General features: G+C 44.5%; 1 protein-coding gene across 1 annotated transcript in view; it reads left to right on the plus strand.

The window, feature by feature from the left end:
* LOC126282424 (uncharacterized) overlaps nucleotides 1-12,417 on the plus strand; it is a 255,993-nt gene that overhangs the window by 27,002 nt on the left and 216,574 nt on the right. The window contains exon 2 of the mRNA XM_049982081.1: nucleotides 6,126-6,352. Within this exon, the coding sequence (XP_049838038.1) occupies nucleotides 6,126-6,352 (227 nt within the window). The remainder of the gene's footprint in view (nucleotides 1-6,125; nucleotides 6,353-12,417) is intronic.

The following is a 12,417-nucleotide window of genomic DNA, read 5'->3' on the forward strand; positions in this document are numbered from 1 at the left end:
ATTACCGAATAGAAAATGCTGGGCATTATTTTAAGTGTGCTGTTGTTCGTATCTTCTTAAGGAACAAATATAGGAAAAGCGCGATCGCGCGTTTGTGTGTGTGTGTGGGGGGGGGGGGGGGGGGCGCTCCGTCCCTAGTGGCTCCTCCACTCCTAGTGTCTAAAGCATACAGTTGTACGAATTTTTAATGTACTGTAGTTACTCAGGACTGAAGATGGTCATGACTGACGGAAATTAATTACCTGGTGAGTAAAATTTTTGTGATCCGTGACTGCATTTATACCAAAACAAATATTTCCTAGATCACTCTAAAGCTTATTGCAAATACGTCGCAATTGTCAATGACACAATTTGTACTGCTTATTTTTGACAAATATTTTCCATAGAATGAGAAACCAATTCTCGGTGCATCATGAAAGCACCTACAATTGTTTCTCACAAAAGAAAGCTAACTACTCACACTGAGGGAGACACTGTTATAAAAATATTCTCCCGCTGCATAACTCCTCACTTTAGCATTAACTGCACCCCCATTTAAAATAAACCAAGTTACAGTTCGTACATTACACTTGATGTTTGTAAATCAGATTGCTGTTCTCCTTTCATGAACTGGTAGAGATTGGAAGATTTTCAGCAGCCATTACTTCATGTCTGATCACAGCCACTAATGAGAATATAATAATAATAGTGTTTAGCCGGCCAGAGTGGCCGAGCGGTTCTAGGCGCTACAGAATGGAGCCGCGCGATCGCTACGGTCGCAGGTTCGAATCCTGCCGCGGGCATGGATGTGTGTGATGTCCTTAGGTTAGTTAGGTTTAAGTAGTTCTAAGTTCTAGGGGGTTGAAGACCTCAGATGTTAAGTCCCATAGTGCTCAGAGCCAACCGATAGTGTTTAGGTGCAGTAGTAACGCAGCAGACATTACATAGTTACTGTTGCGTTGCACTGTCAAGTAGTCCCTGTACCTGTTGTGAAGTGAATAATGGAGCAATTTCTGGTCCGCTGCGGAAAGGCATTTTCAAAAATGGTTCAAATGGCTCTGAGCACTATGGGACTTAACATCTATGGTCATCAGTCCCCTAGAACTTAGAACTACTTAAACCTAACTAACCTAAGGACATCACACAACACCCAGCCATCACGAGGCAGAGAAAATCCCTGACCCCGCCGGGAATCAAACCCGGGAACCCGGGCGTGGGAAGCGAGAACGCTACCACACGACCACGAGATGCGGGCGAAGACATTTTCATGAGATATCCAAACATATAATTATGTCCCAGTTTTACTGTCATAGATTCACGTACGAAGTACAACACATGTTTGTAGTGGATGGACTATGTGAGGAAGGTGTTGTTCATACATTTCATTCACAAGCCGTATCATCCACCAGTCGGCCGCTGTGGCCGAGCGGTTCTAGGCGCTCCTGCCCGAAACTGCGCAACTGCTACAGTCGCAGGTTCGAATCCTGCCTCAGGCATGGATGTGTGTGATGTCCTTAGATTAGTTAGGTTTAAGTAGTTCTAAGTTGTAGGGGATTGATGACCTCAGATGTTAACTCCCATAGTGCCCAGAGCCATTTGAACCATTTTTATCACCCATCACATTTTGTCATGTGTTAAAGCCAGTTTTTGAAGCAAATGTACAATAATTAGTTACTTAGTTCCCTGTTTCGTGTGTAATTTGTATGGTTTTAATGGTCTGGAACGAGTCATTTTACAGTCAAATTATACATTCATATGTAAATATACATTTTTGGAAGTGCTTTTGTGAGTTAGTAAGTCCTACCGATCACCTTTTACAAATTAAGTATTATAGTCCTAAGTAACTTAATCAGTAAAAGCTGAGTACCTGGCGTTTCTCGGGTATGAATTAATTCCAATTCTATTAGCCCATCTCCTCCTCCCGCCTCTGTTTGTCAATCTCCTCTGCGTTCTTCTCCGTTCATCTTTTTCCTCTGTCTCTGTCCCACTGTCTACTTCCTCCTGTTCCTCTCTCTGTCCATCTGCTATTCCTTCCTGTCTCCATCCAACTGCTCCTCTCCCTCTCTCTATCCACCTCTTCCCTTTCTCTGTCCATTTTCCCCTCTCCCTTACTGTGTCCATCTCCTCCTCCCTCATATCTGTGTCTACGTCCTCCTTCCTCTCTCTGGCTGTCCACCTGTTTCTCTTCCGCTCTCACTACACGGTGCCATCCTCATCCCAATAGGAGGTTGCTGGTTCTTACTCTACAGTATTTCTTACGAGATGTAATACACGTATAACATTTGACTGAAATCAAACCAGTCGTTTAGAAGGAGCATTTCACCCACTGTTTTACCAGAATTCGCACATGTCATATATATTTCACATGTACTTATCACATTTAATACATATTTGTACACATATTTCATATGTATACAGTTCGTGGTAAATACGTAATAAATCAAAAAGGAAAGCCAGATGTGGCAGTTTTACTATACAAACAGCTAAACTATAATAAGCAATAAATTTTTGCTATCAATATTCTGTGGAGGTTGTCAGCGAGAAGAAGTTTCGTAAAGGTATGAAATTAAGTGTAAAGTTTGTGACGAAGTGATCTCAATCTCAAATACTGGATGAATAACGTCTGCGAATCTGCGCGTCGAGAGCTACACAACTTTCTCAATCCCACACCGCCTCTTTGATAGGTACGTTGTTATTACCCTCACAGCGACAGTCGTCAGAGGGTAAGTGGTATGTGTGCCAAGTTTGGCTGAAATCTATCGTGTGGTATAGGAGGAGATCTGAACATACATACATATACACTGAACTTCTAAAGGAACCGGTATAGGCTTGCATATTCACAGATATGTAAACAGGCAGAACACGGCACTGCTGTCAGCAACGCCTACGTACGACAAGTGTCTGGCACAGTTTTTAGGTCTGTTACAGCTTCTACAATGGCAGGTTACCAAGATTTAAGTGAGTTTGAATGTGATGTTGTACTCGACGCGCGAGCGACGGGACACAGCATCTCCAATGTAGCGATGAAGTGGGTATTTTCCCACATGATCATGTCACGAGTGTACCGTGAATATTAGGAATCCGGTAAAACATCAAATTTCTGACATCGCTGCGACCAGCAAAAAATCCAGGAAGGACAGAACCAACAACAACTGAAGAGAATCGTTCACCGTGACAGACGTGTAACCCTTCTGCAAATTTCTGCAGATTCCAATGCTGGGCCATCAACAAGTGTCAGCGTCCGAATCATTCGACGAAACATCATCGATATGGGCTTTTGGAGCCGAAGAGCCACTAGTGTACCCTTGGTGACTGCATAACACAAAGCTTTACCTGCCGGACGGGCTGGCAGAGCGGTTCTAGGCTCTACAGTCTGGAACCACGCGATCACTACGGTCGCAGGTTCGAATCCTGCCTCGGGCATGGATGTGTGTGACATCCTTCGGTTAGTTAAGTTTAAGTAGTTCTAAGTTCTAGGTGACTGATGACCTCAGAAGTTAAGTCCCATAGTGCTCAGAGCCATTTGAACCATTTGAAAGCTTTACCCTCGCCAGTCCGCCCCTGGTAGCTGTGGTCAGTGTGACAGAATGTCAATCATAAGGGCCCGGATTCGATTCCCAGCTGGGTCGGAGATTTTCTCCGCTCAGGGACTGGGTGTTGTGTATTTATAATCACCTTCATTTCATCCCCATCGACTCGCAAGTCGCCGAAGTGGCGTCAAGTCGAAAGACTTGCACCCGGCGAACGGTCTACCCGACGGCAGGCCCTTGTCACACGACCCTCGCCTGGGCCCGTCAACAACGACATTTGACTGTTCATGACTGGAAACATGTTGCTGGGTCGTACGAGTGTCGATTCAAATTGAGACGAGCGGATGGGCGTGTACAGATATGGAGACAACCTCATGAATTCATGGACCTGCAGGGGACTGTTCAAGCTAGTGGAGGCTCTGTAATGATGTAGGGCGTGTGCAGTTGGAGTGATATGGGACCCCTGATACGTCTAGATACGACTCTGACATGTGGCACGTACGTAGGCGTCCTGTCTGATCACTTGCATCCATTCATGTTCATTGTATATTCCGACGGACTTGGGCAATTCCAGCAGAACAGTGCGACACCCCGACACGACCAAAATTGCTACAGAGTGACTCCACGAACACTCTTCTGAATTTAAACATTTCCGCTGGCCAACAAACTGCCCAGACATGAACGTTATTGAGCATATGTGGGATGCCTTGCAAGGTGCTGTTCAGAAGAGATCTCCACCCTCTCGTACTCTTAGGGATTTGTGGAGAGCCTTGCAGGATTCACGGCGTTAATTCCCTCCAGGACTATATCAGACATTAGTCAGGTCGATGCCATGTCGTGTAGCGATACTACTGCTTGCTCGCGGGGGTGATGTTATGAAGGTGTATCAGTTTCTTTGGCTCTTCAGTGTATATATTTGCATGCATTTTTATACTTATGGTTTGAAATAATACCAAATACTGATAGAAGCCCGCCCGGTTGGCCGTGCGGCCTAACACACGGCTTTCCGGGCAGGAAGGAGCACCTGGTACCCGGCACGAATCCTCCCGGCGGATTTATGTCGAGGTCCGGTGAGCCGGCCAGTCTCTGTATGGTTTTTAGGTAGTTTTCGATCTGCCTCGGCGAATGCAGGCTGGCTCCCCTTATTCTGCCTCAGTTACACTATGACGGCGATTGCTGCGCAAACAAGTTTCTCACGTACGCGTACACCACCATTACTCTACCACACAAATATAGGGGTTACAATCGTCTGGTGTGAGACGTTCCCTGGGGGCCACAGGGAGCCGAACCGCACAGTAACCCTGGGTTCCGTGTGGGGTGACAGAGGGGTGAAGTGGACTGCGGTAGTCGTCGTGGGTTTGCGGACCACTATGGCTGCGGCGGGGACGGAGCCTCTGCGTCGTTTCTAGGTCTCCGATTAACATACAACACAAAAAATGGCTCCGAGCGGTTCTAGAAGCTTCAGTACGGAACCACGCTGCTGCTACGGTCGGAGGTTCGAATCCGGCCTCGGGCATGGCCGTGTGTGATGTCCTTAGGTTAGTTAGGTTTAATTAGTTTTAAGTTCTAGGTGACTGATGACCTCAGAAGTTAAGTCCCATAGTGTTCAGAGCCATCAGTTCTGTTCTTCACCCTAATCAGAGGATTGCTTCACTTCTTACTGCTTTGCATATTGTGGCGCAAATTCATACAAATACATGTTATTTTCTAATAGTTTTTTATGTGAATTAAAATTGAATGCATAAGAATTAAATGTATACAGAGCAGTTGGCCGAAATTTAGTTATTGTTCTACGCTTATATCACGGTTCGAAAAAATTATACAATCAATAATCTACAAATAGTACTTTGGTGATTTCTGTTTTATGAACGTTTGGCTGTAGTCCGAGGCATATTTATATCTCTAATGTTTCGTCTGTTAAAGCTAGAGACATTGTCAGCGTCTATAAAGACATAGACAGTTTCAAACTAAAACAAGTTCAGCAACCCGAACTGTTTATGTATGACGTCATCACAGCCCTGCACCTGACATCGTAGAGTCGTTGTTACGGCGCTTGGTGTAGGGAAGAGTAGGCAGTCTTGGCTTTCCATTACTTGGCATGACTTGGAAATACGGAAGAGTCTTGGACACATAATTGTTTGTTACGTAACACGCGTTCCAAAATTTCATCATCAGATGGTTCAAATGGCTCTGAACACTATGGGACTTAACTTCTAAGGTAATCAGTAGAACGTAGAACTACTTAAACTTAACTAACCTAAGGACATCACCACATCCATGCCCGAGGCGGGATTCGAACCTGCGGTCGTAGCGGTCGCTCGGTTCCAGACTGTAGCGCCTAGAATCGCTCGGCCACTCCGGCCAGCTAACATACAATACAAATATTGATAATAGTAAAGATCTTTTAAAAACAGATCAGTGACTGAATTCTAATAGAACCCTCTCGTTTTTACCCCTCAGAAATTTCATTTTACCCCACCAGAGTTAAGTACTCCCAGGTAAGGACCCAGTACTGTGTTTGAATAATGACTTTTTTGTCCTTAATCTGTGTAATATTTTTGTAAAAGTAATCGCGACCGAGTAGAGCTGCCGGTAACACACGGCGTGTGCTCGCAGCGGGCAGGTGCGCGCGGAGCTGCTGCGCAGCGCTCCGGTGCGGCGCGCGCGGCCGCGGGCGGGCGACCCGGCGTCGGCGCCGCCGCTGGTGTCGCTGGTGGGCGGCGCGCTGTGGGCGCTGGTGCGCGCCGCCGCCGCGCTGCCGCTGCTGCTGCTCTGGCTGCTGCTGCTGCCCGCCGCCTGGCTGCTGCACCGCGCCCGCTGCCTCTGCCACGCCCTGCGACCAGGTCAGCCCGCCTTCTTATACTCACCCTAAACCTGCCTGTCTATCTTTTCGGAACCCACCTTTCTCTGTCTGCAACCAGTCGATGGATCGGTTCAAAATGCAATTCCAATTACTAGCTTTTCAATTTTGCTTTTACCTGATTTCATCTTGAACCTTCTTTTTCTGTAACAGTACTTTGTCTTTTTGCATATTCAACCTATCTTTCTACCTTTGACATTTAGCTTAACTGCCGCCTATCTCTTCAACAGTACAGCATATCTCTCTAGTTTGACACCTGCCGTCCCATTTGTGTAATATACTTTTCATTTCGTGCTCTGTCTTTTCATTCATGGAGCCTTTTTGGGGTACCTTTATGTCTCTACAATTTGCCTTTCCATTACTGCAACTTGCCATATATGTTCTTCTACATACCTTCCCAACTTTGCTACTTACCTTCTCAACTGTCCTCCCTAACTTCCCCACTTTGCTGTCTATCTTTCTATCTTTGTTACCTACCTTCCCAACTTTGTTATCTACTCGCCCATATTTGATACCCACTTTCCCAACTGAGCTACCTAGCTTCCTAACCCCACTAACTGCCTTCTCAAATATCCGCGGCTTGTCGTCTTGCGGTAGCATTCTCCCTTCCCGCGAACGGGGTCCCGGGTTCGATTCCCGGTGGGGTCAGGGATATTCTCTGCCTATAGATGACTGGGTGTTGTGTCTTTCATCATAATTTCATCCTCAGTTACTCGTAAGTCACCGTAGTGGCGTTAAAGAACTTGTGGAGCGGCGGCCGAACCGCCCCGCGAGTGGTCTCCCGACCACCTATGCCATATGCTCATAATTATTGCTACCTTCCCAAATCGTCTAACTAACTTCCAGATAGTCTACATAACTTTCCGAACTTGAAGCCTAGTTTTCCAACTCTGCCTCCTGACATTTCTGCTCAGCTTTCGAACTGTGCATCTTATCTTCCCAACTCCACAACCTACCTGCGAATACCACAACCCACCTACCCTACTCCATAACCTACTATCGATACCTTGAAATGTACCATTGAAACTCTGATTCCTACATTCCATATACAAGACAATAGATGCTGTACATTCACACACACCAAAAAAAGTTTTGCGTGACTTCGGTTCCGTGAGTTCCAGGAACCTGTACAGAAAACTGGAATAGAGATCAACATCATTTCCGCTCTTTTTATTGCTCATGAAAACCACACATTGCTTGTTGTACCTCCATACAGTGAGACCTTCAGAGGTGGTGGTCCAGGCTGCTGTACACACCAATAACTCTAATACCCAGTAGCACGTCCTCTTGCATTGATGCTTGCCTGTATTCATCGTGGCATACTATCTACAACTACATCAAGGCACTGTTGATCCAGATTGCCCCACTTTTCAACGGCGATTCGGCGTAGATCCCTCAGAGTGGTTAGTGGGTCACGTCGTCCATAAACAGCCCTTTTCAATCTATCCCAGGCATGTTCGATAGGGTTCATGTCTGGAGAACATGCTCGCCACTCTAGTCGAGCGATGTCGTTATTCTGAAGGAAGTCTTTCACAAGATGTGCACAATTGGGGTGCGAATTGTTGTCCATAAAGACGAATGCCTCGCCAATATGCTCCCGATATGGTTGCACTATTGGTCGGAGGATGGCATTCACTTCACTTATCGTACAGCCGTTACGCATTCCGTGACCACCAGTGGCGTACGTCAGCCCCATATAATGCCACCAGAAAACGTCAGGGAACCTCCACCATGTTCCACTCACTAAACAGTGTGTCTAAGGCGTTCAGCCTGACCGAGTGGCCTCCAAACACGTCTCGGACGATTGTCTGTTTGAAAGCATGGTATAGCGGTTTCAAAATGGGACCTCGCCATGGACGTCGGGAGTGAAGTTGCGCATCATGCGGCCTATTGCACACAGTTTGAGTAGTAACACAAGGAGTTGTGGCTGCAGGAAAAGGGTTATTCAACATGGTGTCATTGCTGTCAGGATTCCTCCGAGCCCTAATCCGTAGTTAGCGGTCGTCCGCTGCAGCAGTAATCCTTGGGTGGCCTCAATGAAGCATGTCTTAGACAGTTCCTGTCTGTCTGTATCTCCTCCATGTACGAACAACATCGCTTTGGTTCACTCCGAGACGCCTGGACACTTCCCTTGTTGAGAGCCCTTCCTGGCAAAAAGTAACAATGCGGACGCGATCAAACCGCGGTATTGGGCGTCTTGGCATGGTTGAACTGCAGACGAGCGGTGAAACTTCCTGGCAGATTAAAACTGTGTGCCGGGCCGAGACTCGAACTCAGGACCTTTGCCTTTCGCAGGCAAGTGCTCTGCCAACTGAGCTACCCAAGCACGACTCACGCCCCGTCCTCACAGCTGTACTTCTGCCAGTATCTCGTCTCCTACCTTCCAAACTTCACAGAAGCTCTCCTGCGAACAATGCAGAACTAGCACTCCTGAAACAAAGGATATTGCGGAGACATGGCTTAGCCACAGCCTGGGGGATGTTTCCATGATGAGATTTTCACTCTGCAGCGGAGTGTGCGCTGATATCCTGGCAGATTAAAACTGTGTGCCGGGCCCAGACTCGAAATCAGGACCTTTTCCTTTCGCGGGCAAGTGATATACCAACTGAGCTACCCAAGCACGACTCACGCCCCGTCCTCACAGCTTTACTTCTGCCAGTATCTCGTCTCCTTCGTCTCCTTCCAAACTTTACAGAAGCTGTCCTGCAAACCATGCAGAAATAGCACTCCTGGAAGAAAGGATATTGCGGAGACATGGCTTAGCCACAGCCTGGGGGATGTTTCCAGAATGATATTTTCACTCAGCAGCGGAGTGTGCGCTGATATGAAACTTCGTGGCAAATTAAAAATATGTGCTGGGCTGAGACTCATGCTTGGGTAATTCAGCTGGTAGAGCACTTGCCCGCGAAAGGCAAAGGTCCTGAGTTCGAGTCTCAACTCAGCACACAGTTTTAAACTGCCAGGAAGTTTCATATCAGCGCACACTCCGCTGCATAGTGAAAATCTCATTCTGGAACACGTGCCGTGTATCTCCTTCCTGGTGGAATGACTCGAACTGACCGGCTGTCGGACTTCCTCCATCTAATAGGCGCTGCTCATGTATGGCTGTTTACATCTTTGGGCGGGATTAGTGACATCTCTGTACAATTAATGGGACTGTGTCTCTGATACAATATCCACAGTTAACGTCTATCTTCAGGAGTTCTGGGAACTGGGTTGATGCAAAACTTTTTTGGTGTGTGTATGTAGGTTGGTTGGTTGGTGGAAAGGAACAAAACTGTCATTGGTACCATCGGATTAGGAAAGGACTGGAATGGAATTCTCCAATGCCTTTTCGAAGGAACCATTCCAGAATTCACCTGAAGCAATTTAGGGAAATCACAGAAAACCTAAATCAGCATGGCCAGACGCGGGTTTGAACCGGCGTCCTCTAGAATACGAGTCCAGTGTGCTAACCACTGCACCATCTCGCTCGGTGAAACATACATAGGAATATTAGTTTTAGATCTGTGCACTTGTCAGAAGGCGCAGAGCTTGGGCCTAGCTCCTAACAGCAAGAACAACTGCAGGCCCGAAGAGGCACTGAATGTGGGGTGGAATGCCCTATTGTCAAAATAAGCCATGGCCGCACAGACACACATGTAATGAGAGGAGTGACGTGGAAAGAAGACTCACTGAAACCAAATATGTCTACACAATAATCTTAGGTATCTAGCACCACACAACAAGTAACCCGCCATTAAATTCGAAGCTACCAAACTGAGCTCGTTGATGAGATGAGTCCATCGCCTCTTACAATGTTTTTAGACAACAAAGACTATTACAGTAACATTCATAATCGCCTTTTTCTTTCGTTTCCCTAACAAACCTAATGTGCTACTAACTCAGTAAATGAAGTATTTGTGTTGATACTACATTCTGTGCTTGTGGCGCTTCATTACACTGACTTTTTAACACTGGATGTTACGAGCAATTTTGTAGCTAAATACACTAACCAGAACTGCAGTTATCCACAATAACACACACTGTGAAGTTATACATTATATGCACATTCGTTACATATTTCCCATCTTAGTGACTCTACCATGTTCAGTGTTTGTGATAGCGATATTAAAATTGTACGAGTCGGCCACTAACAGGCGCTAATGCCACATGAATGCGGTGCATGGATTGTAGATTGTATTGTGCTAGGTGAGAGGTCATAGAAAGGCAAGTCGCAATAAGTGGCCACTTAACTTTTTATGTTGACTGACGAATATTTATGTAACTTTTACGATCCGTCATTTCTTCTTCCATATTTGAAATACCCTATTATTGTCATTGAGTTTCATTTCTATTAGGTGCAATATGGCTTGCAATCACTGAAATCTTATTTTTCATTTTGCAAAATGCTTTTTCATGGCTGTGAGCTGTCTTTACACATTTACAACCTCTCTTTCCTTTTGTGCAAGAGGATTTTCCTGTCTCCGCAATCTCACTCTCATGTATATGCTATCTGCCTTTCCATCTCTCTCAACTTTTCTGTCCCTACAATCCGAATACCACCCCTATTGGTTTTATCTGCTTAAATATTTTTATTTTCTATTCTTGTGATATTAAACTTCTACATCAACTTCAATTTTCAAGTTATATATTTCTTTATCCATAAACTCACATCTCTCTAATTTGTTACTCCAGGCAGTAAAACTTTCATAGGCCTCTATTTCTGCTTGTTTCGTTTCTTTACACACCTTGAATGTTGCATCGACCAACAAAATTTTTGAGATCTACCATATAATTAGCTCCATGGACACAATGCAGAGATTTTCTTCTCCATTTGTTTCACGAACCCTGTTTCACTTCAGTGCAATACTGCATTCCATATGTACCAGTTTTATGATAACATTTAACATTCATTAATTTCAGTCCACAGTACTCAAATACTGGAATAGTGGATGCTATCACAAACAAACATTTCAGTTCTGTTCTATAGTTAATTTTACAGAAAATTCAAAATTCTCATATTTCTGTCTCTTTATTCAGTAATGTTTTGCAACTTAGTTTATACCTGTAAGTCTCAATATCAATTTTCGAACGGGTATTAAAAGGTACTTTCACTTCTGGCATTTTAAATAAAATATGATTACTATTTCAAACTAAAATAGATTAGCCATACACTTTGAGCATCAGATTTAGTGAACTTGTATTTCAGAGGTTCCTGTACAATTATTATCAATGAACATGCCATTTTAGACTTTAAACAGTGTTAGATAATTTGAAATAATACATCAGCTATGAAGCATCAAATAAATTGGCTAGCAACTGAAACAGATATCTTCATGTTCATTATGGACAAGCATTTTGTGTTTGTTCTGTTGCACATATTGCTGCAAAGAAAACTTTCAGAAATAAATGTTTTCTGCACTTATTACTCCAAAAAAACCACAGCGAGTGTAAATGTGCAAAACATTACAAAACATCTAACGGTCATCTATAAGAGTTACGCCATCGTTGTGTCATCTTTCAGCATCTAAGATGTAAGTCAGTTCCTAGTGACCTCAATGTCGACGGTACACTAGCTAAAATTATCCCTTGTAAAGTGTTATAATTAGCAGTTGTTGCTATAAGAATGATGGACAACTGCTGGGATAATTAATCTTGTGGATTACTATTGGACATCTTTAGAAACGCCATTCACAGGGTGGAGCCAGGCCAATCTCATATACAATTGACCAAAGAGGTGAGTTGTTATTCATCTTTCGCTTATAGAATGCAGATGTATTATAAAACCACATGTTTGGCATACATTTGTAAGGCAGAGACAACCTAAGGATTACTATTCTTACCAATTAATGATATCGTTTGCTATATTTTCTAGCGAATTTAGGCACAACTGAATCATACCTATGAACTGCTCTTATTCCAGCCATCAGAGAAATGGTGTCAGTTACTGTGGGTGTTGGTTTTAATAACTGTAATATGCAAGTAAGGTGACAAGTCACATGTATACTGCTCACTGCTTGTCACATAAGGAAGTTTTTGTAATAAAACATTAACATATATACTATA

Source organism: Schistocerca gregaria, chromosome 7, assembly GCF_023897955.1.
Source record: "Schistocerca gregaria isolate iqSchGreg1 chromosome 7, iqSchGreg1.2, whole genome shotgun sequence".
Classification (NCBI taxonomy): domain Eukaryota; kingdom Metazoa; phylum Arthropoda; class Insecta; order Orthoptera; family Acrididae; genus Schistocerca; species Schistocerca gregaria.